This window comes from Dermacentor silvarum, chromosome 7 (assembly GCF_013339745.2).
Source record: "Dermacentor silvarum isolate Dsil-2018 chromosome 7, BIME_Dsil_1.4, whole genome shotgun sequence".
NCBI lineage: Eukaryota > Metazoa > Arthropoda > Arachnida > Ixodida > Ixodidae > Dermacentor > Dermacentor silvarum.
The window spans coordinates 57,496,476-57,522,968 of NC_051160.1; the positions used below are offsets into that span (position 1 = coordinate 57,496,476).

General features: G+C 48.9%; 1 protein-coding gene across 1 annotated transcript in view; it reads left to right on the forward strand.

Annotated features, from left to right (window-relative positions):
• Window positions 1-9,520: 9,520 nt before the first annotated feature.
• LOC119458072 (sodium/potassium/calcium exchanger 4-like) overlaps window positions 9,521-26,493 on the forward strand; it is an 80,551-nt gene continuing 63,578 nt past the window's right edge. Inside the window, exon 1 of the mRNA XM_037719879.2 lies at window positions 9,521-10,114. Coding sequence (XP_037575807.2) covers window positions 9,943-10,114 — 172 coding nt within the window. The 5' untranslated portion in view covers window positions 9,521-9,942. The remainder of the gene's footprint in view (window positions 10,115-26,493) is intronic.

Here is a 26,493-nt window from a genome sequence, read left to right on the forward strand (position 1 = left end):
GTTTTTCTTTTTGCGGTATAAGGCAGCACGGTAGTTCCTAAATACCTCTAATTTCGGTCTGTAAGGCACACTGGGGCCACTGAAACGAAACCTAACAGCCGTCTGGACTCTTCTGTTTTCCTTTCGCTTTTTGTGAATGCGTAGTGTGTTGGACAATGTTTTACATCGTGAGCATTGTCTTTCTGCACCATCAAGAAGTATAGGACACCTGTTGTGTCTCCAGAACCCTGCCACGTCACACGAGGCACACTCTAACTGAATGCCTGGGAACCTATCTCGCGCAGGACCTCCACGACAAACGACTTGCTTATCGAATGCCCCAAGCATGTCGATAATATCTGTTGTCTGCTGGGTTTCACACCGTACTCCAACAACTACGCTGCTTACTTCGTGCCCGAGAACACGTTTCGTTGTTCTGTATCCCTCTCGGCACGCCACCAATTCCATGATTTTGAGTGCGAAGACGGGAGATGCTGCGGACGCTTTCGCCATTTCAACAAAACAAAAGCATTCCACACCTTCCACGCTGACATAGTGGTAGTTCCATGCATGGCTCGGCATCGGTATCCGATTTTCATTGGACAGATGTTGTAGCCAGCTTGCTACAGTGGACGAAGCGCATGCCTCTATTCTCTGCAATGGCACGTCTGCAGCAGCAGAATTACTTGCGTCGTAACTTGGCCGCAGTGGAGAATTCGTGCGCAAATGACTCGAAGGCTCAGAAGTGCACACGTCTTTCGCGACTGAGCTCACCTGGAAGTCCGCAGATGTTTGGAGGTTGTTACTGTCTTTGACGACAACTTCTGACTCGTTACGAGTACTGTCCACTTTCAGTCGTTTGGCGCTGCTTTCACCGGTAATATTAGCGATCTTCCGGTCCGCTCTTGGTTTCTTTACTGGGCACAAGCCAGGTGAAACTTCCGGAAAAAGACAAGGTACCGCCCCAGGGAGCAGCAATGGCTTTTTTGGCTGGTCAAGGACGATTGCGCCTCCAAGCTCAGCGTAGTATTTACGCCTGCGGACCATTTCACTGGGGAAATGTTTTTCGCAGACGTAATCGCGGGTTGTCAGTTCGCGGTCCTCTCTTCCAATAGCTCTCGCCCATTCTTGAAGGCGTTCCGGGTCATTTGGAGCTTTGAAAGTTCGAACGTTTTCAGCGCAGGACTTATATCCGCTCTTGCAGTTCTTGACGAAGCATCGGCGACCCATTTTCGAAAATCAGTGAACGCTTAGGAAGTGAACACTTGCATCGTAGAGAATCCGAGCAGTGGACGAACTGCAGAACTGACAAAGCGATGATTCTCACTGCTCGAAGCAAGCGGCAACCTGTGCTCTGCTGTTCCGTCTGTCCACGTCTGTCCAAACGTGCTGCAGAAATATAATTACATTTTGTTTCCCCGCACGGTAAATATGTATCGCATACTCTGATCGGCACTTTTTATGGCGCATGATAATAAAGATGAATTCTCGTTTTACGTTACGCCAAAAATTTGAAAAAGCGCCAAGTACAGTTTTATATACGCGCATGCGTATGGTTGCAAATCGTCTGCTCTTTCTTTACGCACCTGGCTACGATCGCAGATCATCTGGTCCTTGAAGTGCTCTAGTGTCTTGCTCTTATTACCGCATAAAAAGCATGTGATCCTAAATTGAAATCTTGAAAAAAATTATTTCTACCAATACGGCATACAGGTCTTTTATTCCTTGAGTGCAAACCGCGCTAGCGCAAGCGCCCAGTAGCAGACGACGCCGGGCGCCGTCGGAGAGCATTTTTTTTTTCTTCCGTGACCGCGGCCGCTGCGCCGCTCCGTCCGCGAGCACGGCCGCCTGGATCGGCGCGCGCGGCGGGGTAGCAACCCCGCCGCACGCGCCGATCCAGGCGGCCGTGCCGCGAGGGAAGTAGTTCCTTCCATCGCCGCAAGAGGCGCTGCGCCAACGAATTGCCAAAGAAAATATCTACGATAATTCTAGGGGAAGCTCTTTGTTGTTTGAAGCCAGGACGGGAGTATTGCGGACTAAGAGGTACCGAGTCAAGTACCAAGGTATAGACACGTTGTGCTGTGCGTGTGGAGAAGAAGAGGAAACGGCTGAACACCTCATACTTTTCTGTAAGGGGCTTAACCCTACAGTGCAAGGCAACGGGGCTGATTTTTTCAAAGCATTGGGGTTTAGGGACAGTGAAGGCAAAATAGACTTTAAGCAGGTAGAAATAACCAAACAGAGGTTATCTGATTGGTGGATAAAATTAAGGCAGGGGTGAAATTTCACCCACCACAAAGTACAAATTATGTTAATAGCCATGGCTAGGTGGCGTATGCCACCGCCCGATTTAAAGGGTTCAGCCTCATCCATCCATCCATCCATCCACCAGCGCGTCTCCTCCTCTCCCAGCGTGACATTATCACGACAAGTGCTCGCGCTGGCGCCGGCCGAGAGTTTCGCCTCCTGTTATTCTTTCTCCGTGGCACCGATTGAGTAGTTCCTAGTATGATCTCTCAGGAATCGCGTTGTATTTGTACATCCCATATCCGCTGATCTGCGAGGAAACAGACAAGCAGTGCAAGCTCTCTACAACCACCTTCAACAGAAATCTTCTGATCTCAGAGGCCACATGCTGTCGTCATGCCTATCTCCCGACTTCACCGATAGATGGCGCTGGCATCGGATATTTCTTTCGCTAGGCTTAGACGCGTTCGAAACGAGAAGCGATCTCGAAAACTACTCAAGGTTATCCATAATACTCTGTCGTCGAAGCGGCCTGAGACTAAGCGAAAGCCGTTTACGCAGTCATTTGCTTCCAACTAAGTGAATTCTACAAGGACAACGCCAAATTCAGTTCGAAGCGGGCGGCCGGGACCGCCGCCAACACGGCGGCCAACGCGCGGCGGCGTTCGCCGCATGTATTGCAACACAGCAAACATCCTGCGTCGTGTCGCCGCGTCGTTACTTGACGCGTGAAGTTCGTCGAGAAAGTTCGCTCCATGTATCCCGGGCTTTAGTGTCATAATGCAGTACTTCTCTTTTCTGCTCGTAGGCGACGGCACCGCCCCGAGCAAGAGCGCGGGTACACGGAGGAGTGTTAGATATATAAGGCGCGTCTGTGTAGCTCTCTGCAAATGCGTTTGTGGCGCAATGGGTTAAACGCTCGGCGATCTCTCGTCGCGGACCGAGAGGTCGTGGGTTCGATTTCCAAATTTTGCATGTTTGTGGAACTTTTTCTTCTGGTTTCTTTCTTTGTATTATGTTCTATGACGTATTTCCGTGACGGAAATACGTCAGTGAAGTCTTGGTGGACCCAGGCATAAAACACTTTCGTGTTAAAATGCTCGGATCGACGTCACATTTCTCAGGGAGGTTCCTATATAATCAAAGTGGCTTTGAAAAGTAAATTTGGCACGTTTCGGTCTGAGTGGGAATCGAACACTGGCCTCCGTGGCGCGAGACCAGCACGCTACAAAAAAATGCATAAAGCGTTTCTGCTTCGTGTATAGAGCTGCTAGATTCTCGCCAATTATTAGTCGTAACACTGACTTTGAGGAAAGACCAATTGTATACAACGGCTGTGGCCACCGCGAGCTGGGCAATTCGGTGTCATGATAATGAGCAAGCGATTTTGTCACACCGTCGAAAGACGCGTGTGTGGCGAAAACAGGAAAGAGCTAGACGCTGACCAGGGTGAAAAAAAAAAAAAGAAAAAAAAATACATTTCTTTCCCAACTTTTTTTTTTTTTTTTTCTGCCACGTGAGAAGTTCCCTGGTGTCGTGCACGGTATCCCCTGCGCGCAATGTGACTACAAATATATCGGAGAAAGCGGGAATTTTTGAAAGATGACTATAAAAGAGCATCGATAAACGACGCAAACAAGCGCTCCAGCGCTTTTAATTGCAGAACACGCTGACACCACGGGCCACCACATACATTGGGACTAGCGCCAGCGTGCTAAGAAGCGACAGAATTCTTAAGTCAACGGCTTTATCTTGAGTCACCACGTATTCAGACAATGACACCCACTTTGAATCGTATAACGACGGAAATCTTAATCCGATCTACACCCGCACCTTACGACATGTACTCGATCGCATACAGTCCAACCCGGATATATCAAACCCGCATATAACGAATTATTGCGTACATCGAACAGCTGTAAAACCCCCTTTAAAATCCCATGCAAATGCACAGGGCTGGCGCACACGTATATAGAACGTCCGTGCACCAGCACATTCGATATATCGAATTAACGGGGCGCCACGCCAAAGACCTCAAAAGGCACTTCTTTGCGCACTTTGAGGTCTTCTGGCACCTGGAGATGGAGAAGAGAAAGTGCAGTCAGTTGAGCCGTGATGGGCCGTGTGTGCACTCGATTGCGCCCCGTCGAACTGTTCGGCTAGCGCGCGCGTGCTACCTCGAACGTCAACACTCCTTCTTTCCGATTTTCGTAGCGCCGTCGTGTGGGTTGAGCGCCTATTACGTATAAGTTCATTTTGCGCAAGCGATGGCCGCTGCAAGTGTAGAGAAAAGAAACAACTTGGACTTTACCAATCAAGTTGAAAGTGATCCAGCAAGGTTTTTGCAGGTAAATAAACTGCTTGCTCGCTTGTTGTTTTTCAGAGTGGCGTGCAGTAACTTAGCGGACATCGGTAAGCCGCCGTTTGCCTCAGGGCCTATATTATTTTATATATGGAATTACCTACACTATACCTAACTCTTTCTGACCCCCCTTCAGACTCGATATATCCGGCTTCGACTGTATAACCTTACTTAGAAAAAAAAAAAAAAACTCACACACATTGCGAGGACAATGTATGTATGTTCCATTCCGCTTCTGCGAGGACAATGCATCGCAGCTCGCTGTGACTATACGCGGAAGCTGTTATATAGGTGTTTCTCAATAAAGGGCCATAATATTACCGCAGGGGGCAGCGAATTCACGGCGTAATTTTAGTTTGCTTGTGCTGCAAGCTCTGTTAACCATGGCACGCACACTTCAGGTCAGTGGGGTCCATTATTACCGGATACGAAAAAGGCGAGCACTGCGTTTATAACCAGAACAAGTGTGTCACGCATGATTCCTTGAAAGCGAAAGCGAGTGAAAGCGAGCGAGCGAGCGAGCAAGCTTCGGGCAGATTGGAAGGAAGGCTTTTAAGGTTAAACTCTTTGAACAGCAACAATTGCTTACTTTGTAGGCTAACTTTTCGAGCATCATTCTGCGACTGTGGTTCACGCACTGCTTTTAGAGTGTGTGTGTGTGTTTTAGCAATGCGTATAAGCATCTTTACTAGGTATCTAAATGCTGCGTGAAAATTTCGTAATGCTTCAAACTTAGGAATTCTTGCACGTTGCCTACTCTGCAGTTAAAAGCCGATAAAAAAAATCACAGCATATCCACGGGGTGAATGATGATGAGTGGGCGAAGCTCCGGAGGGAATCATCGGATCTCCCGCTTAAGGGGACGCTAGCACAAACGCGTTAGAAACGTGCAGTACTCTCTAGTAAGGGGGAGCGGCCACAGCGTCTTACGCAGCCATTTACACATGCCGGAACGTGCACCGCGTTTGCCGACGCCATCACATGACTGCTGAGAGAGTATACCCCCCGTATTCATAAACGCTCCTCGACTTGAACTTGACTTGCCACCGCTTTGGGCAGCGCGTTCGAAACGCGTTGAAGGTAAGGCGGAGAGGCCACAGCGTCTTACACCAGCTTCTTACATGGGCCGTAACGCGCTAGCACAAACGCGTTAGAAACGCGCTAGAAACGCGGCCTTTCGTTAATGTTGGGTATTTATTGCCATCGTGGTGCGTGTGTCCATGTCCGCTTCGTGGCGCAGTGGGCTAACGCGGCGCGCTCGGAAGCGAGGGGTCCCTGGTTCGATTCCGCGCTACGGACACAACTTCGGAATTTTTTTTCTCATTTTTCTCAGACTGGTTACACACTACTGGTTACACACTACAACTACGGCGACGGGGACGGAACGGGTGCCGCTATAAGGAGCTTCGCCCCTAAAAAGATGGAGGACGCTTCGCCTTTACGAGTGGAACGCGACAGCATTAAAATATCCCTGACTGCTTCTCACGCTTCCCGGCAATTGCCGCTTATGCAACCGTAATGTTTACCGGGAAACGCTGGCGGCAAACGCTACGCACGAAGGCGAGCGTTCTGGAATAAAACGAGGCCTCTTGCGTGGGCAGATCCCGGAGGTAGTGCACAGCCGCGCCAAAAAATTACGTGATTTTCAGGTTGCTATTATTGTTTCGCACTTTTAATATTTCAGTCTGAGAAGATTTAACATAAAAGGCATGCGCTGTCGGTGTTTTGCTCCGTGACATTTGTTTGTGGGCTGTCATTCTCAAATTTCCGAGGAATAGCTTTGTCAAAAATGTAAGACAAGGCATGAGCAACTTTAGTGATAGAAAGGTGTGGCAATATAACTCGCCTATCATCATCATCATCATCATCAGCCTATACATTTTATGTCCACTGCAGGACGAAGACCTCTGCCTGCGATCTCCAATTACCCCTGTGTTGCGCTAGCTGATTCCAACTTGCGCCTGCAAATTGCCTAACTCACGGAGCAAGAAACCTTTAGGAGTGGAAACTCCGCCAGTTGCGGCGACCAGATAATGTCACAAGCCCGAGGAGCCACTATCATGCTGGCGGCACCTGGCGGCTGAGAAAGAAATTACCGCCGTCTTGGTTGCCAAGGCAACCGGTCACATGTGTTTCTCTCGTTCGCGGCCGCGCGCGTTGCTCCCGTTCGGCCGCGCGCCTCACAACTTCTACTGAGGGCACTCACGCATCCCACCTGCATCCCATCTTAGGCTAGCAATTTCCGAACAAGGGTACACTGCACGTATCAGCGCTGTTAGTATTACGGCCCTCGAACAGACACCGACAAGAACAGTTACTGTTTGACTTAAAGGCCCACAAAAACAACGCTACGGCGTGCACGCTGAAGCAAACGCCGAACGCCTGTGTCGTCTACTTTGAGCGCGGGAGACACGGGCGCCGCCGAAGAGAACGCGCCCGAGCGGCACCACCGATCCGCCGGGCTGCTGCTCTTTTTTTTTTCGCTGCTGCTTGCATGACGTGCCGCAAGGCGCCGCCACTGCATGCGCCCCCGTCGGCGCATAATAATGTGACGTTATCTGGTCGCACGCGAGCGCCCGCGCTGACGGGAGTTTCTACTCCTAAATAATCTTCCTCCGTGGCCTAACTTCATCACCCCACCTAGTTTTCTGCCGACCTCGACTGCGCTTCCCTTCTCTTGGTATCCATTATGTAACCCTAATGGTCCACCAGTTACCCATCCTACGCATTACATGGCCTTCCCAGCTCCATTTCTTCCGCTTAATGTCAACTAGAATAACGGCTATATCCCCGTTTGTTCTCTGATCCACATCACTCTCTTCCTGTCTCTTAACGTTAGTCCTAAGATTTTTCGTTCCATCGCTCTTTGTGCGGTCCTTAACTTGTTCTCGAGCTTCTTTGTTAACCTCCAAGTTTCTGCCCATATGTTAGCACCGGTAGAATGCAATGATTGTACACTTTTCTTTTCAACGACAGTGGTAAGCTCCCAGTCAGGATTTGGCAATGCCTGCCGTATGCACTCCAACCCAATTTTATTCTTCTGTAAATTTCTTTCTCGTGATCAGGGTCCCCTGTGAGTAATTGACCTAGATAAACGTACTCCTTTACAGACTCTAGAGGCTGACTGGCGATCCTGAATTCTTGTTCCCTTGCCAGGCTGTTCGAACATTATCTTTGTCTTCTGCATATTCATCTTCAACCCAATTCTTACACTTTCTCGATTAAGGTCCTTGAATCATTTGCTGTAATTCGTTCCCATTGTTGCTGAATAGGACAATGTCACCTGCAAACCGAAGGTTGCTGAGATATTCGCCGTTGATCCCCACTCCTAAGCCTTCCCAGTCTAAGAGCTTAAATACTTCTTCTAGGCATGCAGTGAAAAGCATTGAAAAGATTGTCTCCTTGCCTGACCCCTTTCTTGATAGGTAACTTTCTATTTGTCTTGTGGATAACCAAGGTAGCTGTGGAATCCTTGTAGATGTTTGCTAAGATATTCACGTATGCCTCCTGTACTCTTGATTACGCAATGCCTCTAAGACTGCATATACCGCATATACCACATATACTGCATGTCATATAGCAAAAGGCGTGGCACATACATATTGGGGTGTTTCACTTAACTAGGGCCAGACTGTTAAAAAATATGAAAATGCTACGTAGCTGGACAGAACAAAGGTAATTGTTGTTAGCCGTCGCTTCAAGAACACTGATTATTTTTTGCATACCGCCCAATTAGCTAATTAGTCCTAATTAATTAATCAACTTGTCAAATATCGTTAGATGAAAAGTGCCAATGAGAAAATTGTAGAGCAACACGAGAAACTCCCGATACAGCTTTCTGTCACTGGATACGTGCTACATAAAAGTGTTTTTCCGAGCGTGAAAGAAGCCCGCGGATAAACGCAAGTGCCTCGAGGTCGCGCGGCAATTTAGCGTGTATTCGCGGGCCGTACCAACGCAGACAAATCACATCGCATACTATCCCTCTGTTTCGAACGTAGCACGCCGAATAGCGCGAAGATTGCGTCGTCTGCGCTCATTAGAGGCGCGCTGCGAAGCAATCCCGGCAAGCTAAGCCAAACCAATCCAAGTCGCGGGCAGTACGCGGACAACAGCGAGTTGAAGCAGCAAACAGAACTACTAGCGCAACACCAAAACGTGAAAGCGGCGCCGGAAATGGCTCTTTTTCTTCCTTCTTTATTATTATTTTTTTCAAGCGACCAACGCGTGAAACGAGGTGGACAGCAGAGAAACAGCAGACGACAGCAGCCCGGAACGTAGAATAAAGATAGAACGAAGGAAGAAATAAAAAGAAGAGACACCTACACGAGCCGGCAGAGGCGCACGGCGCAAATGTTCCTACGGCACGTAATTCCATCGACAAATCGGCGACGAGGACGTCAGATCTCGATTAAAAGAAGTGCAGAAGGACAACAGAAAGAGAAACGGGGCTTATAACCGGCACAGACATAGCCTGCAAAGCGTGGCGCAAAAGAAATACGAACAGCGTAAAAAAAAAAGAAAGCAGCTCGTCGCCGACTCAAAGGTACCCAGCAATCAGGTAAGAAGAGAGAAAAGAAGGGAAAAAAAATTATAGACGCGCAGGGAGTGAGCGGGTCACGAAGGCCACGTTCTTCGGCGCTGCCGAAAAGCTGCCGCCGCCCTCCCTTCTGCTCGCCGTCTGCGGGCGTTGCCACGGCAACGGCGTCACCAATAAGGTGACGCCACCTCGCGGAGAAAGCGGGAACCACAACTTTTTTTTTCCCTCCCTAAATAAGGAAGGCAGGGGAAGAGAAGGGGTGAGGTTGTAGGGAGAGCTAGCTGGGGGAACTGGAGAAATAAAAACACAAGCCTCCCCACAGCGTTCTCTCTTTCCCGCCACCCTTTCCCCACTTCGTGCTAGATGCGGCGGCGGCCGCAGCCGCATAGCGAGGGAGTGGGCGGTTGCGTACGACGCCTGTAGGTCAGTGCGGCGAAGCAGCGCTCTGAAGTGCACGCTCGCAGCCGTTGCCGCCGCCGACCTTTCTAAACACAAACACACGGGCGGGGCAGAGAAGAGAGGAACTGCGTTACGAGCCTTTCGGAGAGTGAGTGAAAAAAAGACGTGCGGTGGAGCCCGGACTCTGGCCATGGTGGTGACGACGGTGGAGGTAGCAGCGGCAGCGGCGGCGTTGGGCATCTAGCGACGACTCCCATCTTCGAGACTAGCGCGACGAAAGTTCGTTTTTCGGTTCTTTAGCGATCGTCGGCGAGCGAAGAAAAAAAACCACCGCAGCGAGAACTATAGGAAGCCGCGCGTCAGCAGCAGCGGCTTTTCGACGAAAGGGCGACGCAGGTGCGGCAGCCAGCCAGCTATGGAGCACGGCGCGGTCAACACCGGGGGCCCTAGCCCCGAGTGGAGCGAGACTCCGCCGCTCGGTGCTCGACGATTTGTCGCGGGACGAGCTAGGCAGCGCGCCGTGCGCAAGGCGGTCGCCCTGCTCGCCTTCCTCGCCGCCTGCTGCGCACTGTCCCGGCTCAAGACGGGTGAGTTACGCGTACACACACACCTGCACTATACAGTATACCGTTCGCTTAATTGCACCCGCCTCAGCTGCCGGCTCGAATCTTCCTGCTCGATTATCCTCCTAGGACCCCTTGTACAAGTCATTGCCTTCAAGCTTGTTTTTTTTTCGAAATTCGCTCGGAAGTGATTACGCAAAATATTCATTCTGGGTATGAAGTATATACGGTGCGTGTGTAACTGTAAAGAAGTGGTCCACTCATATTCTTGTCGTCCACTTTCGAGAAAATTTGACGCTAAATTGATCTAGACCTCTGTGTCGGCCCAGACGGCCGAAAGCAAGCTCGAGGTATGTTTCAAGATCACTCAGACTGCGTCAAAATACCGGGCTCGGCAGCAACATGGCAATGTACTTTAAGAGCGATTGTGTTCCATAGTTGCGTTCGGGTCTCGGGAGGATACGCCATTTAAGGATAGCTAGAGAAAAAAATACATTCTTCTATAGGTATTGTGTCATTTACGCGGAAGAACACAAGCGCATACGATTTACGTTTCCGCAATTAGGGAAAGCTGTTAAATGTAGTACACATTTATATCGTCCATTAGTGGCCGGGAACCGGCCAGACCACGGAAAAGAAAAAAAAGCAATCTCCTAAGACCCCTTCGTAACTTCGGATGATAAGCGCGCGTTCCGGCATTTGGCAGGTACTGCACTCTGACGTCATAAGTACGCCGCCGATAAAGCGCACTAAAGGTTTGTGGCTTGAGCGAGTCGGCGATTCTTGTAAGCACTGTGCCATTATCCTTGTATCATGTGCCTGTGTGCGCATTATGTGGACGGTATATTATAAGGCGTACTTGTATCGCGGATGTATATACTGCGACTAGTGGGTACGAAACTTGTCAGACCTGTAGCTAAACGAAACATGGAAGGGCACTTCGGAAGGTAATGCATTCACGGACGGAACTTGATAGCTGCTTGAATAGGTTTTACGGCAGCGCGATTAAAAAACCGGACAAAGGAAGACACGCAGGGACAACACGGGTCTTCTTTTGTCCCGCCTTTTAATCGGGCTACCGTAAAACCTATTCAAGATGCGTTATTGACGAGCCCGCATTGCAACCCTCGTGAACTTGACAGGTGCAACGTTAAAAAAAGGAAAAAAGAAAATTTAGTCCCGTGTCTTTCGCGCTATAGTTTACCTTATTTAATGATGTACCGCATAGCCCCAAACCTTTCTCGAAAATAGCATATCTTGACTGGCGTGGAACGTCAGCTGACGTCATAATTAATAGAAAAATAGGTCTCGGCAAGTATACATGGGTGAACCACTGCTGAAATGCAGCACTTTACTGACAAACGCCCCGAGAGTCAAATTCCTGCGTCGAGAGATAATACCAACGACGGCGGAAGGTCAGGTGTTGCTACATCATTACGAGAGTAATATTGCGCAACATCATGGAAGCGAGAGGCGCCGTCTAAGTAGTTTATTTACCAGTACAAGCCCGTCTCGGTGGATACGGCGCGTAACTGAAGCTGAGTAGTAGGACGGCGGTTCGACTGCCAGAGCCGCTGTCGTGGCGCTCCGATGAGGGACGGAATGCAAAACACGGTCGCGTATACCGAGCTTTGGAAGCACGTTGATGACCTCGTTGATGACGCCTCCATTAACCTCGTTAATCGAGGTTCATTCCGACTAATCGAATTATTATCGACCGTTGGTCAAAATTAATACGCAGCCCGGCTACTATTGCGCGCAGTTCTTTCGTGTGCGCGGCCTTAATAGTTTGGGACGACGTTATGAGCCTAACCAATCAATAAACACCGTTGACCGCTGCAAACGCGCTATTTCTGTGCCCGTTGGCAAGCGACCGTTTTGTCGTCCGTGTAAAGAGAAAAAGAAATCAAACACACTCGCGCATTACAAGCGGGATATTACGGTACACCTTGTCCTCCCACGTCATTCTCCCTGCTTGTGCATGTCCACCAAAGCGCGCGCCGCAATTAGGATATACGCGCTGCTGTCCTCCGTGGGTTTCTCATAATTATTCTTCGTCGCGATTCGATGACGAAAGCAAGTTCAATGGATATTTGCGACACCCGGACTTTATTTTTTGCTTCTCACTTTCTATTTCCCTCTCTCTCTCTTTATCGCAGTAATTAATACATGTAACCTGGGAGTGTACTAAGCACCCTCATAGGCCATCTAATAATATCACAATGGAGCAGTGGGAGGCACAGCTCGCCCGTTCCGACTTGGCAGGACAAAAGTCCTTAATTAGCCAGGTCAGGCAGGCGGCAGAGGCCAGTGGGGCCCTGGACTGAGGGGCTCCGACCACAGCTCCTTAAAATATTTACCAGCCAAATAAGGTTTCTATATATATATATATATAGCCCCTCAGTCCAGGGCCCCAGTCCAGGGCCCCACTGGAAACTTCCAAATAAAGTTTCTATATATATATATATATATATCGCCGTTATTTCACGCTTCCTCAGCGGAGAATACTCTGACCTCCCCCTATTTCTCTATTTCGTCTATTTACTTTTATTATTCGGCCGGCGGCTGTACTGCTACCAATGGCCGCAAATACTCATCGTCTCGGCATTTTACGTTCCGAGTACCGCGTTCAATCGACGGTCTCGCGTTCAAATCAGTGTCGCAGTGCCCGTAACAAACTATTTATTTATTTAGTACATACACTGAGCAGGAGTATCGAGGGAGTATACAAAACCATCAACGTCGACCCCATTAGCCATACATACCAATGTCGTCCGCCAATTTCCTCGGTACTATTTACCGAATAAGACTATACAGCACATAATGGGGTCTTCCGATTGATAATAGCGGGTGTACACAGAGACTGCAGAGAACGCCGCGCGCAGCAGTTCATCAGATATACCGTTTCTGTTTGCATCGCGCGTCACATCGACGACCGATGACTAAGGACCCTTCACGAGTCCGCGCATGACTCACACGAGTGTCAGGGGGAAAACAAGTAATTGTTGCGAGGTCGCCGAGAGAAAGAAGATTGGCCAGCACCTGACCGCGGGCGGGAATTACGGCCACGGAAAGACTGATATACCAGGATTTGTTCCATCAGTATATATATACACAGGACGTACGTCCTAGCTAATTTTAGCCAGAGGTAAAAAAAAGTGTCGATGCACTTTATAAGACGACGCGACCAGATGCATGTTCCCGACTACTGCATGGAATACGTCACTCTTTTTTTTTTGCATTCTGCTTAATTGCATAATTAGTCAAGATTAACTGTCCAACTTCCGAAGCAACGAAGTTGGGCAAAAAATTCAAATCGGAAAGTTGTCGAACGGTTTGCAAAACGTCGGGTTAAACAGTTTCTAACTTTCTACCTATTAAGTACAGCGCAGCGCGACGCATGACGTTGGCTGCGCGATTTACGCCAGCAACCGTTATCGCTTGCGCTGCGGTAACGAGAAATGCGACAACGATAACAATAATCAACCTATATACTGAAAAAAAAAACGAGGGCATTTCCCGTCATCCTTGTCCTCCAAGCGATCTCTAATTATCTCATACGACAGACATGTAACGCATCACGTAATCAGAATAAATCCCTTTAAGGTCACGCGAACAAAAAAAAAAAAAAAAAAAAAAACTCGTGCCATGCTGCCAAAAGGAGATATGATGGGTTTCACTGATGGCGCGCGATCTATTTCTTCGTGTGACCTTAAATGTTTTCTTCTTAACTCTTTTTTTCTGTACTAAATTCATATCAGCACCACTTTTTCTGAATCTTTCGGTTTCTACTCTTTTTAAGTAGCGTCAAAGCCTGCGCGCGCGTGCGTGTGAGTGAGCTAGGAGAATCCTGATTAGTTAAATTTCGTTAATATTTATCACACTTTTGCATACTTCTTGTGCGATGTCCTCTCCTCTTCCGAGTAATCCACCTCAAGGACTAGATTTGTGCTACAAGCCACAGCCAATTAAAAAAAAATTCCGCTGATATATAAAAAAGAAAAACCACCTGTTATGTCTTTCAAACGCTGTGCCTAACATTCTTTTTCCCGTTCCACGGCATACATTGTGTGTAACTCTATATAACATAGGTCGCAATGAACAAAGTAGAGTCGCGTCTACCCGCACACATGCAGTTGACGTCCGCGAAATCCGAAAAAGAACTTCGCGCCGCGTTCCCTCTCTCTCTCTCTTGGCTATACGCGCGCATAGCTAGGTGATTGATTAATATCCCCTGTCACGCGAGACAGATCTAATTTCCTTGCCGCAGCGTATGGCAGCCATTTAACCGAGCGCGGAATCAACCGCGGCCACATACAATGTACTCGAACTCACTCGATATCAGCCGTCGTCAGTCAAAAAAAAAAAAAAAAGCGTGCCGAACAACGGCGAAAGAATGACACTTGCGCGGCGAACATCGTCCGTCGAGCAGGTCCACTCACCATACAAAGCGTTAACACGAAGTCGTGGATTCGATTCGCGGCGACATCTCGATGGGGAGGCGGAACGAAAAATAAAAAATAAATAAATAAAATAAAAAAAAGATCACGCGACATTCTACTGCTGTGATGGTGGAGTACCAGCGAAGCAGTTTAGCACGCGACATAGAGGTGACAGAGAATTTAGATCAAAGGTATAGAGCAAATTTTATTTGTCTTGAGTGGAGACGGCGGTCATCCCGAAGACACACGCACACACACTTTTATTTTGATCGGCGGCGTACATTCGCGTGGAAGACTACCGCCAACTAGGAAAGCCGGATGAAACTAGGCACGCAAGCGCTTGGAACGACGACAAAGAGATGTACACGTGGCCGACGCGGGTCGCACAGCGGCAAATCTTTGAGAAACCCTTATTATCTATACCTGAGAGCCTATACTGATCTTGAAAATGGTGCCTACTGATACCTAATCTACTGAAAATGCGTATCCAAGTGATGAGACGTATAAGCTCTTGCACAGAATGAAGCGATTTTGCATCAAATTCGGGAGCCGAGTTTTTGCACACGCAGATCTGTTGACGGACACGAAAGATGCACGGAACCCTACACATGGACAGTTTCGCTGTAAAAAAACATTCTGCGGGTCCCACGCAGTGTGGGAACTGGTGAAAGAAGCTTTCACGAGCCAGCAAGGCAAACTGGCGCATTATAGGACGAGGGACGTATACGCGCTGCAGATTCCAGTGACGATCGAACGCGCGTCTCTCGGCCACCACGGTGGACCTTGGAGCAAGCTTTAATCGGCATTACCTACAAGACGTGTTGAATCACAGGACACGGTCGACGTTGTGAGACGGATAGCGAATTGCGTGCAGCGTGTCTAGTGGCACGCACACACACACACACACACACACACACACACACACACACACACACACACACACACACACACACACACACACACACACACGCACACGCACACACACACACACACACACACACACACACACACACACACACACACACACACATCCATCCTATACACGCTTCCGATGTGCCATTCAGTCCGGTGACATATTGACAGCCCGCTCCCCCCTCTCCCCATACCCTCCCCCGTGCCGCTCTGTGACACGCGTCAAACGCGCGATCGATCATCATCATCACCGCATCATCCATTATATTGCAGCAGAGCGGTTTCGGACCTCTTGCTCTGCGAATGCACGTAAATCACGTAAAGTGCCTCGAGCGGCCAGTCGCGCGGCAATTTTGCGCGTATTCGCGGGCTGCTTTCGCGCTCGGAAAAAACCAATTTATGTAGTAGCACATATTGAGCAACAGAGAGCTGTGTCGGGCGTTTCTCATGTTGCTCTACAATTTTCTCATTGACACTTTTCATCTAATTATAATGAGAAGTTGATTAATTAAGAGTGATTATGTAATTAGGTCGAATGCAAAAAAAATACAAAAACAATCTGAATATCTCCGAGCGACGGCAAACAACATTACCTTAGTTCTGTCTATGCAGCTACGTGGCATTTGCACATTTTTTTTTTTAAATCTTGGCGCACGATATAGTTGGGACGCCCTGTATATGTACCGGCAGGGGCCTCTTAACAAATCAGTGCTTTTCAGTCTACACAAGTCCACAGACTTCCAAGTAATTGCTTTTATAGAACGGTCCATAGACCAACAATAGCGGACAAAAAGCGTAAGGTGACAAGTCTACAAGGTGTACACACCCATTATACTATAAAGACAATGTAGAAAGACTTCCACAGACTTTCTACAGACCCTTTCCCTTGCAATGGAGAAGGCTCCGAAGAGCAATCCTCCATCCACACTGTCTTGCTGTACGGAAAGCAATTAGAGGCGTGCCGCTACAGGCGCCCTCCAACAGGGCCCGCGGAGGTAGACGTCGACACTCACGGGGCAATTAGGCTCCGAAACTTTTGACAAAGGCGGTACATCTGAGCAGAAAGCGGTCCATGGACCAAGGGGGCGAGGAGATGCAGTCACGCTTCAGAAACGCGCGTATATACTTGCCGGAGCACAGCCAGAAGGCTAATGCTGGGCCGGTATTTTGTAGCGATGCGTTATGCTTTATTCTATGCTAGTCTTATCATCCACCGCTCACGGCCGGCTGATCCCGTTGATAACGTGAGCGGACCGTCGCTCTGACCACTCACCGAGCGCGAAAAGGCATTAGTATCGGAAGGGCATCGGTACAAAATACCGGCCCCTGTGCGCTGGCTTGTGAGTATACAGCGAACATTCCTGTAAAGAAAAAAAAAAGAAAAAAAAAAACGCGGATACCATGCGCCGTGGGAATCGGTTTAGGCGAAGCTCTCACGGGTGTTTTGCGAGGAACGCAGCTATTTCTTTATAGCGACCATCTGAAAGCGCAAGGCAAACGTCCAATTTGGACACATCTTTCACCGAGAAACGCCTCGCGCAATGCGAACTCGTTCGCACTATACCAACATGCGTGGAAGCTCGATATTCGTTCTTCAAGACCAAGCGACTACACCTAGCTCCATTTAGCAGCGTATAAGGGACCTTGTCGCGACTGGTCCAACACCAAAGACCAGCGAACAGCGAAAACAACAACGAAAAGGCAAAAAGAAGTGGCCCTCCAAGTGCGGCGTCTTTTGAAGTGGCGAGTCCGTCGACGGGGATCGCGGGCCCACGCGAGCCGAAACTGCTCGGAAACTTCGCGCGGGCAAAGCCAGCCGTAATTTGTGGTGCGTATCAAGAAACTACAAAGAAAGAAACCGTAACCATGTATTAAAATCCGTTACTTGTTTTTACGTCGCCTCGTCTTCCCCTGCCGGACCCTCTCCGATGGTCAACCTGGTCCGAGCTCCAAGCAGACGCCGTTGAAGGCAACGTTACTGGCGCGCGGTGAACGGGGAGGGCCGTTACGTCACTTCTCGCGAACGCATCGTGAAAAAAAAGAAAAAGAAAGAGAGTGGAGTCACAGCTAAAACGCAGTTGGAGACAATTACGACGGCACGATTACGACGGCGTGACGATAAAGGAGTGTCTGTGTTGGAGCTCATCTGCAGCGCCGGACCGCCTCGCTTTGCACTTTTGGGGGTACTGGTTTGCAGTATATGACCGGGACCGGCCCGTCGCGCAAGCCGGCAGATAGAACCCACAAAGTATACGGGGAAAAGAAGACATATCGCTTTAAGACATAGCAAACAAAATATACTATGGTGATTATCACTGAATTATATCAGACTCTGATGGAAAGCGGCGAATTTTAATGGCTGTAAAAGAATGCCAACGAGCATTTATGCTTTCCCTTCATTTTCCCCCGGTTCCTTTCACTTGCGTATAGTAGAAACAAAACAAGAAAGCGTGTTTGCTACGTGACATATATCCGTATTGTAAACAAATTTTGGTTCGTCAATGTTAACCAGCGTCTTCAGTTTGTTTCGCTGCAGTCGCTCTTTATTTACAGACACATCGAGCACACCCACGCAGAAAAGAGCACAGCCAGAAAGAAAAGATGGAGCCGGTGGCGGCAGTCTTAATACGGCGACGTGCGCGCACCGATAATCATCACGTCCCCACAGATGTCGCTGGTCTCTCCGGCTTCTGGTTTATTACCCTCATCTATCCAGCCATCACAGATGGAGGCGCGCGGTGAACGGGGAGGGCCGTTACGTCACTTCTCGCGAACGCATCGTGAAAGAAAAAAGTTAAAAAAAGAGAGAGAGAGTGGAGTCACAGCTAAAACGCAGTTGGAGACAACACACTGGTCGGTGACCGAAGCGGCCCCCGGAGGATGATGGTCAGTGGTGTCAAAAGGCCGGAGGAGCAGCTCTTCCGAGACGGCGCATCTGCGTTTGTTTGCGGAGAGAAAGAAAAAAAAAAATAGAGCAAGCATGAAGGACTGCGAGTTGAGCGAACGAGTTGAGCGGAAAGCCGCAAAGGTGTCGTACTTTTCACAAAAGAAAAAAGTTTCGTCCACGCCTCTCAAACCGACCTATACAATTTGCTAACCAGCTCAATTTGTAAGAGCTACCGCCCCGGAAGGGCAGTGGTGCCGGGTTCGACTCCCAGGGCCAGGACGATTTATTTAACTGAGAAGCTTTCGAGGAAAGCAACCCGCATGCATTTCCTTCGTGCTACTTCTACAAAGGTTCTCAACTCTTCCTTTCAAATAGGTCGTGTCTAAAATTTGGCGGCCGTGACGGGTCTTTCGGCTCTGCAATCACTTCCGGCGATTGCAGTCCGCACAAGCGTGGCCTTCGAGATCTGCTTCTGTTGTTCAGAGGCAACCGTCGTTGGTGCGTGCATTCGCACACCACCTATTTTGAAGTACGCTTTTCGCGAGTAAAAAAAAAAAAAAAAAGGATGACGCATATAGCGAGTTTCAAAGTTGTGAAAGATTTATACAATATGCGTCCTAAGGTGATACTATAAAGTTGATTTTGAAATGCCCGAACGTCATCGAAATTACCGTGACGTCATGACAGTTAGCAAGGTCTCTATTTCGTGCAGAGGCACGGCCTTTAAGTACGATGACGTCGCTCATACAAATGAACAAGGGTGCTGCACACGTTTCTCGTGGCTGCGCACGCGTATGACAGCCACATCAATCGTAAAATCTAAGCGAGCCAATGTATGATGACGCGATGACGCATTCACTTTCTGGGTACCAAAACTGGTCCGTGGAAAACAAGTATTATAGTAAACTATCTAGGCCGCTGCGATACTTGTCACTACTTTCTGGATTCAGGAGGTATAGTGGGGCTATTACTGAACGCGGAAAAAATAGAGAAAATGACGAATCAGAACTCGACTTGGAATTGCATACTGGTATTGGTTGCGCTTTCTAATGGTGTATGTCACTGATCGATCTTGTGGGGATGCGCGACTCTCACGCGTCCCCTGATGATGTTTTCCCCGCATGGCTGTCGTCTCCTGTAATCCGGCTTCGCCGCGTGGCTTTACGGCGGCGGCGGTCTGTGTGGTTGCTGCGTGTTGCGGGAGATGGCGCTAGTGCTGCGCAGCTAACGCCACCTAACGGCGGGATTACTTGGGCGCAAAATGGAGAAGGCGCTTCCACTTTGAAGTGGGGTCGGCGAGCAGCGCGGACGTATCGCGCGTGCGCCGACCCGCTTCGCGGGACCGTCCCGAGAAGGCTTAGCAGCACGAGACCGGAAAGAACGAACACGGATCGTTCGAACGCGCCTCCGTTCGCGTGACCGTACACGTGAAGGACTAGGCGTTGGTGTCTAGCATGCGGCCGAACATATTCGCTCGCTATCCGGTCGCGGTGAGGCGGACTTCCTCGATTTGTCGCGCGCCCATCGGCGTAGTAATTCGGCTATCGTGCATTAGTGTACGAAAGTTGCAATAAATGCGCTTTTGATCGTTTGCACTACTTTGTTGTCGTTCCTTTGTCCCAAGAGCACGTGTGAGACCCCACAATGTGGAGCGGCCGCCGAAATCCTGGAGCGAGTGCTCGCATTTCACCAATCCTAATCTGCCAGCGGAGAGCGAAAATGCGCCGCGCTACCGAAAGTCTATGCGCACACGCCACAAAAATCGACTTGCGCTATGTGTGTTTCCATGGCCACCAAAATCACCGTCATTCAGCGAGCGGAAGTGACGTATGCTCCTCGTCCTACTTCCGCCCGAATACGCGCGTCGGCAGCGGAGCAAGTTGATCCGAAACGACCAGTGGAAAGCGCAAACCCGCTCCAGATCGACCAGTGAAAGACGCCATAAGACACACACACAGTGAAGCACACGAATAAACAAAGGAAAATGCTCTAGCAACTGATATTCATTGAAAATTTCCGTCTTCATGTATACACATTACCTAACAGCCACGTGACGCTTTCTATCGCACTGAAGAATTCAAGAAAATTTCTTTATCTGATAGGACAATGGACGGTGCACTGACACATTTCGCCCCTTCGTCGATTATGGCTTTCGCCTCTACAATTTCCCGTGTACATTTATCTTTCTGGTAGCTGATGATGTCACGTTAGCTTTATGTCAGTGCTCCATTACGTAATTCCAAAGGCGCTCGATGACAGGGATGCTGGCACAACAGCTGACAGAATAGGGCATCTTAACCCTAAGTAACTTTAACTCACGGAGCATGCATGCACGGTATAGACGTAAATGCGACCTTAAGCGCCGGTGGCGACACCTTCTAACGATGTGTTCAACCAGATCACGTCGAACACGGCCTCAGAGATTTGCGCGCGCTAAACCAGCTTGCGCGCGCAAATCTCTTCCACGCATAGCCTCGGAGGCTATTGCGTGGAATCGCAGTGGCCACTGGAGTCTTGGAATTGGGACTCACGCTGAACCGCTCCCATCAATTTCCCTTTTTCTTTTTCATCGATAAATGTTTGTTCCTCCTTACTCCGATTGAATGAGTATGTTCGACTTAGCTGGAGCTGCACCTTGGACAGCCGTTTGGTAGCGACATTAACAATCTTCGTACTATTGCCAGACGCGTGTACACACCCACCCACCCCTGAAAACGAAAGAGAATCGAGCAAAAAAAGGAGCGACGCACCACGAAGCCAGCGGGGGTGTCACCACCACGGGTCGGTGGGCTCGGTGCGGTCCTTGACCTCCTCCTTGAGGATCACCAGGACGACGAAGAGCGCCACTGCGATCAGCAGCACGACGACGATCACAACGACGACGGCGGCGATGATGATCTTCTTCTTCTTCTCCGGGTCCATCGCGCCGCCCGGGGCGGCCCCTCCGCCGGTCTCCACCCCGGACATCTCCGACATCCCCGACATGGCCGACATCTCCGTCATGGCTGGGCCGGTTCGCTAACTGCGCGGCGCCGACCCGGAGGTCAGCGGCTCGACTCACAAGAAGAAGAAGAGGGGCAGCGACCCCCGTATGTAGCGACGCCGAGGTCCTCGGACCGCAGCGTTGTTGGGCGAGCCCCCGGGTATACTAGAAGTCCCCCCGCTGGATGGTGGCAGGACTTGGGCGCTTACTAGAAGATGAGCGCGGCGACGACAACGGCGGAGTCGAGCTCAGCGGACGTCCGACATGTAGGTCGCGGCTGGTGGCCTATGTGTTCCTCGCGCGAGGGTTCCCCCCGGAACGGAGCCGTGGCCGACGGCCTCCTTCGGTCCCTCGGGTTGGAGCACGTGGCGCGCCCACGTCCTTTCCGAAGACCGGCGGCGGCTTTCTCTCTCGGGACGAACCACGAAGGGGCGTCCCTAGCTTCGCAGAGGACAGCGTCGAGCGCGTGCTCGAATCTGCGCCATCGCGAGCGCGCCTTCGTCGTCTTCCTCTTCGTCTACCGCGCTGCTCTCGCGGTGTCCACCGGACGCCCTCTACGCGCCGTTCGTTCGTTCACCCGGTGTCGTTGTACCGCGGAGCTGCTGGCCTTCGGGACGTGCTCGAGGAGCCCTACACCCGCCGAAGCCGGACGGGTCTTCGATAGGCTCGAAGCGAGAGAGGTCGCTTTCGTGAAGACAACGAGCTAACGTATCGTCGTGATTAACCATGCGCAGCCCTCATCATTGGGACCCCAGTGCAGGGCCCTAGCTGCCAGGCTGCGGCAGAGCTGTTATGCATTCAATGTGAACGGTGGTGACAGAAATGTCGCTGTAATTCACTTTGTGTGCGCAAGTCTAGGATCGTGCGCTTCTGCTGCTGCATCGTCAGTCGGGTGCCAGCCTTTGCCAAGCCTTCTTTCCCCCTTTCCCTCCCCAGTGTAGGGTAGCAAACCACAAGTTTCTCTTCCGAACCAGAAGCCTTTCCTTGCGGCTTAGATTGTCTTCAGCGTAGGCAATGGAGTGGCAGTGGTGGTCAGTTTTCTTTCCCATCCCCTTCCTCCCTGTCTCAAGCAGGTTTATTTCGTGCACTCGGAAGCATAGCTGTGGTTGTAATTAGCTTCTCTGGTGCTCGAATATGGCGAATAGACTTTTTAGGCGTCCAGACACAACCTCCCCGTGTTGTAGTCGCCACTTGGCGGCGAAGTGAACCGGAATGTAGTTCGAGAGGAGAGCGGCCAAAGAAGGTTCCACGCTTCGCCGTGCCGTTATTAAGCGTTCGGTAATCAGTGTTTGATATTATAAGTAGGAGTGGGCGGGCTATTCGAAGTTTCGAGTACGAATCGAATATTACACACTAACGGTTCGTATTCGCAGTGGAAAAGAAATTATTCGTATTTTAGAATATCCAAACTAACCAAACGTTTCGCAACAACCGACTGTGAAAAGTTCTGTTCTCTGTCCGCTAAACAAAGCATCCCAAATTAACAGAAGTGAAACGACGACAAATGTTTTAGTCGTATATAACGCAGGAACTAAATGGATAATACAAGTTCTGTTTTCGGTATTGCGGCAAAAGCCCATTTGACAACCCACGAGTATTGCTTGGATACTGTCACTTAAGAGTTTTTGGCACTGTAGTCATGCACCATTGTTATTTTTCAAGCTACGACCAGAAATGTTTGCCTTGCAACGGTTTCTTTCACAATTGTTTACGGCATACAAATCATTCAGCAGTTTTTTTTTTCCTTTTCGTTTTCCACGACGACTTACCTTTCTTTTTTTTTTTCGGGAACCATTTTTTTTTTTTTTAGCGTCTTTCGAAAGTTCCGTTCCATACAGCAGTCATGTGTTCTCGGAAAACTTGTTTACCACCAAACTACACAGATGTTGGGAGGCTATTCGTGCAGATTTTTTAAAGGCAATTAGTGGCGCTGTGCTTAAAATTGATAATTTATTCCTAATATTTAGCCGTTTTTCTTTTGCTTTAATCTGTACAGCCTTGGTACCCAACTTCACCGAAATAAATGTTCCTGCCGTAAATTCATGCGTCTGCGTGTGACTATTCGATGTTCGGTACTTACCAATGGTATTCGATTCGTATTCGAAAAAGATGATATTCGCGCCCATGCATCCCTGAGGATAAGGTTTGCTATATACTATATACCGTATTTGCACGATTCTAAAGCGCACCTTTCTTGAATAAAATGTGCGTTCTAATTTGCATGCGCGTTGCAATCGTAACTAATTCTACTCAAAACCGAGACCGATTCTTACCAAATAAAAAAAAAAAGTTCAATGCAAGGTAGCAAGCTACACTGCTATCGATTGGACGTTTCTTTTTTTTCTGCCTTAGTTTGTGGTCGCCACTTTCCAGTTTCCTGTATACGTGTGGCATTTCTAAAGCATTACATGGAACTGAAGATAACTTTTTGTGGTCGGTAGAAAGCGAAAAGGAGGCGTCGTCGGACTCCGATAGCGACTAGCCGCTAAGATTCAGCTGTGTGCCTGTCTGTGTGCCTTTGTTATGTTCAATAAGATCGCTTCAACACGCCGTATACGCGTCGACTCAGTTTTCGTTACTTGATGTGCGCAGTAGAATCGGCACCAAGTTACTTTTGTGGATATTTGCGCAGTAATGCAACTGCGCGTTCTTTGCATTCTACCAGTGCTGACGTGTGGGGCAGAAACTTGGAGGTTAACAAAGAAGCTCGAGAACAAGTTAAGGATCCGCACAAAGAGCGATGGAAAGAAAAAATGTTAGGCCCAACGTTAAGAGACCGGAAGAGAGCGTAGTGGATCAGAGACGGGGACAGACGATATTCTAGTTGACATTAAGAGGAAAAAAATAGAGCTGGGCAGGCCATGTAATGCGTAGGATGGATAACCGGTGGACCATTAGAGTTGCATAACGGATACTAAGAGAACGGAAGCACAGTCGAGGACGGCAGAAAACTAGGTGGGGTGATGAAGTTGGAAAATTTGCAGGCGCAAGTTGGAATCAGCTAGCGCAAGACAGGGGTAATTTTGGAGATCGCAGGGAGAGGCCTTCGTCCTGCAGTGGACATAGATATAGGCTGATGATGATGACGATGATGACAACTGGGTGTTGCAATCGGGGGCGCGGTAGAATCGTGCAAATACGGTAAGTGAACTTCACTGCACAGAACCGTGCTCCGTAAACGCACGGGTTTATTTTCAGCCGCGCGACGCGCAGTAGCCAAGAGATATCGCTCAGACTGACGTCAGCGCTGGTAGTGACGTCACAACTCCCAACTGACTCCGCCTTGAACATGGCTCGTTCCATGAAAGACGAAGGGTCCCTGTGGAAGGGAACCTCGTTTTTATGAACGACGCGATGTCCAGTTCACCACACACAATCAAGTCTATAGATGCATGGCCGCTGCCAGCGAAGACCCTTCTCTTCCGATAAGTCCATCGTGCATGGCTCAAGCACCGATCCCTCGAGGTATCGTAGCAATGGCACCACAGCTGCGGGGGAGTTAATCATCATCATCAGCAGCAGCAACCTGTATTTATGTCCACTGCAGGACGAAGGCCTCTCCCTGCGATCTCCTATTACCCCTGTCTTGCGCTAGCTGATTCAAACTTGCGCCTGCAAATTTCCTAATCTCATCACCCCACTTAGTTTTCTGCCGTCCTCGATTGCGCTTCCCTTCTCTTGGTATCCATTCTGTAACCCTAATGGTCCACCGGTTATCCATCCTACGCATCACGTGGCCTGTCCAGCTCCATTTTCCCTCTTAGTGTCAACTAGAATATCGGCTATTCCCGTTTGCTCTCTGATCCACACCGCTCTCTTCCTGCCTCTTAACGTGCACGATGGACAGCTCCTCCACATAAGGCGAAAAATTTCTCGACTAAGCTTTCTTCATTCACTTCTTCATAGGAAATTTGGAATCTCTCCAGACCCTTCACGTCACGCCCTCAGTTACACGGAAAACCCGCCACAAACGTAATTTCACCTTAGCCCCCTATTTTGCTCGGACAAACCAATATAAATATTCATATTTCCCGCGAACAATCACGGAATAGAATTCATTACCATAAGATGTGTTTCAAAATGAAAATTTTGTAAATGCCGTTGCCAACATTGTATAATTGTCTCCTGTTCATGTTTTCCATATTCTGCCTGTCCGCTGTTAGTGATAAACTCTGTATTTTATTGACTTGCACTACTGTTTCTTGGCGTTCCGAATATTGTGTTTTATTTTTGCCCATCCTGCTTGGACTAATGAGGTCTGCAGTATCGTGTAAATAACAGCGTTAGGCCTAACATTTTTCGTTCCATCGCTCTTTGTGCGGCCCTTAACTTCTTCTCGAGCTTCTTTGTTAACCTCCAAGTTTCTGCCCCCATATGTTAGCACCGGTAGAATGCAATGATTGTACACCGGGAGTGAATAATGCAAGCCAATCCAAAACGGCGTGTGCCCGCTAGTATGTATGTATGTATGTATGTATGTATGTATGTATGTATGTATGTATGTATGTATGTATGTATGTATGTATGTATGTATGTATGTATGTATGTATGTATGTATGTATGTATGTATGTATGTATGTATGTATGTATGTATGTATGTATGTATGTATGTATGTATGTATGTATGTATGTATGTATGTATGTATGTATGTATGTATGTATGTATGTATGTATGTATGTATGTATGTATGTATGTATGTATGTATGTATGTATGTATGTATGTATGTATGTATGTATGTATGTATGTATGTATGTAGATATACACTCGGATGCGAAGCTGGAACCATCTGATCGGACAGAACGATTCGGCCCGACAATTATAGAGTTTTTTTTTAGCTTATGTCGGTATCCGTATTGTCATTTACGGAGTAACCAAATACCGGAGACGGCGGCGTGACCAGTATGTCTATATCGCTACAGTGGCGCCAGACTGAAAACTACAGCGCCACCTTACGTCTCTCAAAGCGCACGGACAGTGCAAAAAAAAAAAAAGTTACAAACTGCGCCGCACGTCACGAAACTATGACTCGAAGACAAGAACAGAATGAGCCTATACTCAGTGCCAGATCTTCATTGCATTGTCCTCGGGTGTTCTCAGGCTCCATTAAGATCAAATAAAGAAGAAGGATAACGAAGTTTCTAGGCGCCGCCATCCAGTCCGCAGAAGAACACAGCGCT